This window comes from Phaseolus vulgaris, chromosome 7, assembly GCF_051622355.1.
Source record: "Phaseolus vulgaris cultivar YP4 chromosome 7, ASM5162235v1, whole genome shotgun sequence".
Lineage (NCBI taxonomy): Eukaryota > Viridiplantae > Streptophyta > Magnoliopsida > Fabales > Fabaceae > Phaseolus > Phaseolus vulgaris.
Genome location: NC_143504.1, coordinates 49,917,515 through 49,923,702, shown reverse-complemented (window position 1 = coordinate 49,923,702; position 6,188 = coordinate 49,917,515). Strand labels below are relative to the sequence as shown.

Sequence of the window (6,188 nt, the reverse complement as noted above, 5' to 3'; positions counted from 1 at the left end):
TTTTATTAGCTAACTATATCACAATATTGACTACAGCATATAAAAATAACATCATTAATTCTTCATTTAAAATAATTTATTTTAAATTTATCTGATGACAGAATATTTCTATAAATAGTTTAAAATATTATGAAAATAACTTATAATATTATATCTATCTATCTGCTCTGTTTAGCTTATTCTAATAACATCTTCAAAACAACCTAAAGAATGCTTTCAACTCATAAAAATGATTTAATTCCTATTCTCTCTTCGACTAAAAACAATTATACATAAGTGTTTACGTAAGTGCTTATCAAATAAGACCACAAATGAGCCCTAAATTGTTTCTACCACAAATGAGCCCTAAATTGTTTCTATCCGTAAACGCTCTTTACCTAAGTACTTAACAAACAGTGGTTACTGATTATAGGATCAAAGGGTGTGACCCAAGCGGGTAAATCTTGGAAGATGTTCTAAATAATGTCAATGATGTCTATGTCGATCTTTCTCCCTTGAAGAGTAAGAAGAACCATGGTAATCCCGATCTGTAAAATTGAAATATGTTAAGAAGATTCAATGCTAAATGGAAGAAAATGCAAAACCCCATTAACACAGAACTATACCGTGTGAAGAATGGCGTTTTGACTTCTCGGAATGTCCTGCATCCACTACAAAAACTTAATTTAAGTCGAACACAAAAGAAAAAAAAAAAAGAAACACATGAAATCTGTAAGGACACCTGAATCCTTTGCTCTCTCCCTAGAACGGTGACCTCGATCCTTGAGCTTGTCCCTCTCAGCTTCCTCTCGTTCCCGTTCTTTGTCAGAATCCCTTCCTCGATCCCTATCTCTGGATTTTGTTCTGTCCCTGTCCCTATCTCTGTCTCTTTCCCTGTCCCTATCTCGGTCCCTGTCCCTGTCCCTGTCCCTGCGTGTCTCACCAATGACATCTGTTTTACGGTCAGACTTAGACTTCAGTATGTGTTCCTCTTTTGCCTCTCCGTCTGTACCCGTGCCTTTTGATTCATCATCAGACCTTTTAGAATCTTTCAGCTTATCAATGGCTACCTTCACCATAGCACCCTTGCCACCAATGGATTCAATGTTAGCTTCTCCTTGAGCACCCTTTGGCATAGAGGTGTCAGTATCAGCTAGTGGACTATATTGTGGAGCATCCTACAAATTGCCAGTGATTTATATATGTTATGATCACGACCGTATTATCAATGGTCAATAATACAGGTTTAGACATTTGTCTCAACAAACAACAGATGCTGATATAGAGATATTACACCACTACGGCAAATTACAGTGTTAATGTGGATGAAGTGGGTATTACCTTTGGTGTTGATTGAGACTTTGATTCCAATGATTTGTTGGAGAATGTAAAGTCCCCATCCTTGCAGACTGGTATATATTGTGCCTTTGGAAGGCTATAAAGGTGAGCCAGAACCCTGCAGACTTCATCAATCCCAGACTTCTCCCCATCAAATGCCTTCCACCATGGTGGGTTCTCAGGAAGGGGTACTTGGAACCTGCGAGCAGCAGCATATACAACTCCACAAGCCACCACCTCACTCTTAAATCGAACACACAATGTAGTTCTCAAACTGCATGAAAAAAGTGTAGGCGAAGCAAAGCAGAAAACATGAGACAGCAAACATAATGTTGTGGTAAAAGATGGTGAATAAAAGTCATCACCAAAAATATTAGGACTAGTGAATAATAAAGAAACATTTTACTCCACTCCAAATTATGCTTCGATTTTGAATCGAATGCTTGTCATACAACATTTTAAGTATCAAGTGTTTACTAATAGCTATGAGATCAACAGTTCCAAAAGCCAAAATAAGGTATTATACCCTTCAAAAGACCTGATCATGTGACAACGGATGCACTCTAATTCAGGAATCTTGTGGAAGATAAATAAATCATGGAGAATGTACGGACAAGCACAAAAACACACACGAAACAGAATAAAAATAATATCTGCAATTATGTACCTATCATTAGCCAGATTCCAAGCTTCTTGCCTCAATTCTGGAGGTGTTTCAAGGGTAGCAAGGTAATTTGAGATAAACTTATGAGGATGTTCAACATGACAAATGAACCCCATTTCTTTCAAAATATGTCTTTCTGTTCTGCTCAATTCCATTTTCAAATCAACATATTTCTGTTCATGAAGAAAGAAAACGGAAAACATTCAAAATATGAAATAACTAGAATTGCTGAAATGAGATTCATAGCATGTGTTTGGATCATCTTGAAGTAAGTGTGTTTGATGCTCAAATCACATCAAATTATCACAAAAAGTGGAATTCCACTGTTAAGCAAGTCCGAACTCTGAGAACTAGAGCAAATAGTATGTCTGCGTATTATAGGATAAGAAAAGTGAAAATTAGAAGCTTCTGACCTTGGAATACAAGTCTAAATGCTCCATGGGAAAGTTCTCCCTCCTGCACTCCATCCTGTGAAAAACAATAATTACTTGTCTGGCTTTTCTAGGGTTTTCCTCCAGTTTTGAAGCCAACCATACACAGCTTGCAGCCACTTTCTGCAAAGAGACGCTATGAGCATAGTAATTCATGAAGTACAGAAGACAATATATCACAGGATAATAATGACCTTGACATTGAACCGTGCAAACGACTTCTTGCAATAGAAACGTTGAAATAGAACCTGCCCAGTAGCCATGACTGCTTGAGGCCTGTCTAACAATTAAGGTAACAATTTGGAACAAGCATGGAAGTAAAATGAAAATGAACACAATCACAAGGATACAATCTGAGCAAAATGCCACTTTCTTGGACAAGATCACAGCCATAGATTCTAAGGGTGGTCTCAATGGCTTCATCTATGCCATCTTTTCTAGAAGGTGAGTTTGCTACCTGCTCGTCGGTGAGGTAGAACGTGTCAATTGCTGTGTAGATCATCCTTCTTTCTCTATCCTGAGATAAAAATAGGCACAATTTTGTTCATGAAACTTCAAAACTCTGCTGCCAAAACTTGAAAGTGAATCAAGAGGCTAACATGATGGGAGCATTACAGTATTACAGTAATGGTTTTTAAATTAGAATAGCCACTAGTCGAGTGCCCAGTTCATCCTAGCCAATCTGAGATAGAACTAGTATTTAGTTTTAAACAAGTAACATGCAATAATGAGAACATTATGAACTACTCATAAAAAATGTCCATAACTAACATAATATTCTGAAATCGTACCACAGCATCATACTTCCTCTATATATCCAATATTCTGAACTAGCTTGGTTTGTGATGGATATGTAATTGAAATGTTAACTTTGGACTGCCAGTCCAGTTCTGTTTAACTAGAGGAGAAATCTCATTAATAATTTCATCCCATGGTAACTAAAAGCTCAGATCGGGGTTGAAAAGAAAGTAAAAAATGCACTTGTATACAAAAAAAAAATAGAGCAAAAGAAGACATATTACATAATCGAAAAGCCAAAATTATGTTACAGACGAATATCCCCAAGCCACAAATAAGACCAAAAAGCAGATCAGTCTTTTCTCTTGAGCAGCTGAGTATCCATATGTCAAACCCTTAATACCTTGTTGCAGGGAGATCAAGTGTAAAATTCGAATAAATGAAACGAAGCAAGATTTTTCAACAACACGTAATTTCAATTGAATAATTGTTAATTGCAAATTCACACAGCACACAGGTTCCAATAGCAAGGTTACACGGGAAGGACATTCATGATTGTTTTGATCCTATGCAGAGTAGCATATAATATTTACAGAATTCTACTCAGTCATACCCAACAACACCACGTCCTAATTGAGCACGCTATGTTAATATTACTAACAAACAAAAAGGGGGAAAAGAAGAACAAGAAGAAATTTTAGGTGGACTGTAAGAAGAAAGAAGATTGTGCAGATGGTGCGAATGAAAGAATACGTAATGAAAGTAGAAGTAAGTAGAAGTAAATTAGTTTGGACTCAAACAAGCCCAACGCAAAACAGACAGTACACCCAGAATTAAAAAAGAAGAAAACCATACTCCAACTTAAGCAAAGATCATTACAGTCAACTTAAGCAACAATATGCAATTAATTAACACAGTAGTTTCAGTACTATACTATAAAATGTAACATGCCTGCAACAAAGATAGCATTATCTGATAGAGCAACACATACAATCAGTTGCATAGAAAGAAACTCAACCACCAACATACTCGTATTAGAACAAGAACATCCATGTAATCCGAAAAAATATGAAAAAAATCATATTATCAACTACAGCATATCCAATGCTACTAATTAGAGCCATTATTGTTCTTCAGTCTTCAAAACATATTGTCAACGTGCGCCCAATACAGAACAATCAGCAACACAAACCAAAATCCACAGCAAATCCCGACCAAGGATCCATCAAAAACAAAACCAAACCTAGACCAAATCCAAACACGTCCCCACAATTCCGATTCCAAAAATTCGAATAACCACCAAATGCGGAATGCAAATCGCGAAATTCCACAATTGCAAAAACAAAACAAAAATAAAACCTAAAACCTAAACAAATGAAACCAATTAATAGAGTTTAATACGCAAAATTTTATAATTATGGTTGACATTAAAAGCGAAAAAACTTCGGAGAGAATTGAGAAACAGATGGAGAAGAAGGAGAGGAAAAAAGCACCTGAGGATCGAGCTGTAGGACGGGAAAAACGTTGGGAACTTAGAGACAGAACGAGAGAGATAGGCTTTTCGATATTGAAAAGTGAAATTGGGGGAATTAGGGTTTTGATTCAATGAAAAAGTGAAGAATCCGAAATTTTAGCGAAAAGAGAAATGAAAAATTGTCCATGTCCAAATAACGAAGCATAATATAGTAGTGAGGTTCAGTTGCTTTTTCCTTTCTTTTATTAAGATAAAATGTGTCTATCTTCTCTCTCTTAAATCTTAAATAAAAATTATAATAAAATTTGATTTACTTTTAAATTTTTCATTTATTCTCTTAAGTCATTCTAAAACTTTTATATTATATATTATCAATTGCAAAGAAGTCATGGCATGTAAGATTAAATATTAGTCTAATTTAATTATTTCAGTCTAACACAAAATTTAACTTCAGTTTATTTTGAGATCAAATTTTACTTAATTTAAGTTTGTGAACACATGGTTAAGGTTGATAATTCGACGAAATTCAAAATTATAATTATCTTACATATTATTTATTATATAAGAATAAAAATTAATTATATAAATTTACTGTCTGATATATAATAATAATAATAATAATAATTTACTATTATTATTATCGAAAACACGTCATTTTATTAGATTGTAAAATATATAATTATTATGTTTTATAAATAAATAATTAAAAATATATAATATTATAAAAATATTAAAAAAATTATATAGCCATTATTTTACGAAAAAATAAGTTATTTAGTTATTTTAAAACAAAGAAAAAACATTCAACTATTTATTTGATTAAATAAATTATATTTTATTTATTAAAAGGTAACATTTTCCAATTAAAAGATACTAAAAGAATTTATCCATAACAAAGGATTCATTTTTTTTATACACATCTTGTTTCCAATTTTATCTTTCATAATATTAGAATATAGTAAATTTAACAATTATTTATTTTAAAAACATCAATTTCAATAACAACAATTAATATTCTTTTTAAAAACAGAAAAAAATGATATAATTTATAATTTAATCTATAACAATATATAAAGAGATTTTGTTTTACACATTTCATTTTTTTAATTTTATCCTTTATAATATTAAAATATAAAAAATTTAACAATTATTTATTTTAAATTTAAAAAAAATCCAATTTCTTACAATTTTATAGATAACAGCAATTAATATTCTTTAAAAAAACAGTAAAAAAATAATATAATTTATAACTTAATTTAAATAATATTAATAATAAAAAATATAAATAAATATGTACCTGAGTGGAGAGATGGGGCCCAGACACGGTCGGTTGGCGTGGTGTAATTGCTGACGTGTTGATCTTCTTCTCCTCTGGTCGATTGTCCTTTCTTGCTGTCTCCTTTGATCGATCGTCCCTTCGTGCTATCCACTTCGGTCGGGCGGGGGAGGGTACCTGCGAAGGCACTCCGACGCTCAAGTAAGTATGAGATTCTAAGCGCAGTTTCGTAAGTGAATGAAAACGTACCTTTCTCTGGCTTGAGCACAGTATTTATAGGATTGCCTA

The 6,188-nt window shown here is 33.2% G+C and overlaps 1 protein-coding gene across 4 annotated transcripts; it reads right to left on the bottom strand.

The window, feature by feature from the left end:
• Positions 1–221: 221 nt before the first annotated feature.
• Positions 222–4,840, bottom strand: RCY1 (arginine-rich cyclin 1). 4 transcript variants are annotated; one of them, XM_090304992.1, is made up of 11 exons: positions 4,644–4,805; positions 3,204–3,310; positions 3,028–3,094; positions 2,763–2,929; positions 2,607–2,688; positions 2,395–2,535; positions 1,985–2,154; positions 1,321–1,591; positions 722–1,157; positions 606–650; positions 222–527 (listed from the first exon to the last, which is right to left on the bottom strand). In XM_090304992.1, exons 4-11 carry the CDS (start codon positions 2,912–2,914, stop codon positions 466–468), a joined length of 1,359 nt encoding a protein of 452 aa, XP_090161118.1. In that variant the 5' UTR covers positions 2,915–2,929; positions 3,028–3,094; positions 3,204–3,310; positions 4,644–4,805; the 3' UTR covers positions 222–465. The 4 variants fall into 4 exon arrangements, with proteins under 4 accessions (XP_090161118.1, XP_090161119.1, XP_068492935.2 ...); XM_090304993.1 differs by having other exon boundaries at positions 606–641; XM_068636834.2 differs by lacking the exons at positions 3,028–3,094; positions 3,204–3,310 and having other exon boundaries at positions 4,644–4,840.
• Between the last annotated feature and the right edge of the window lie 1,348 nt (positions 4,841–6,188).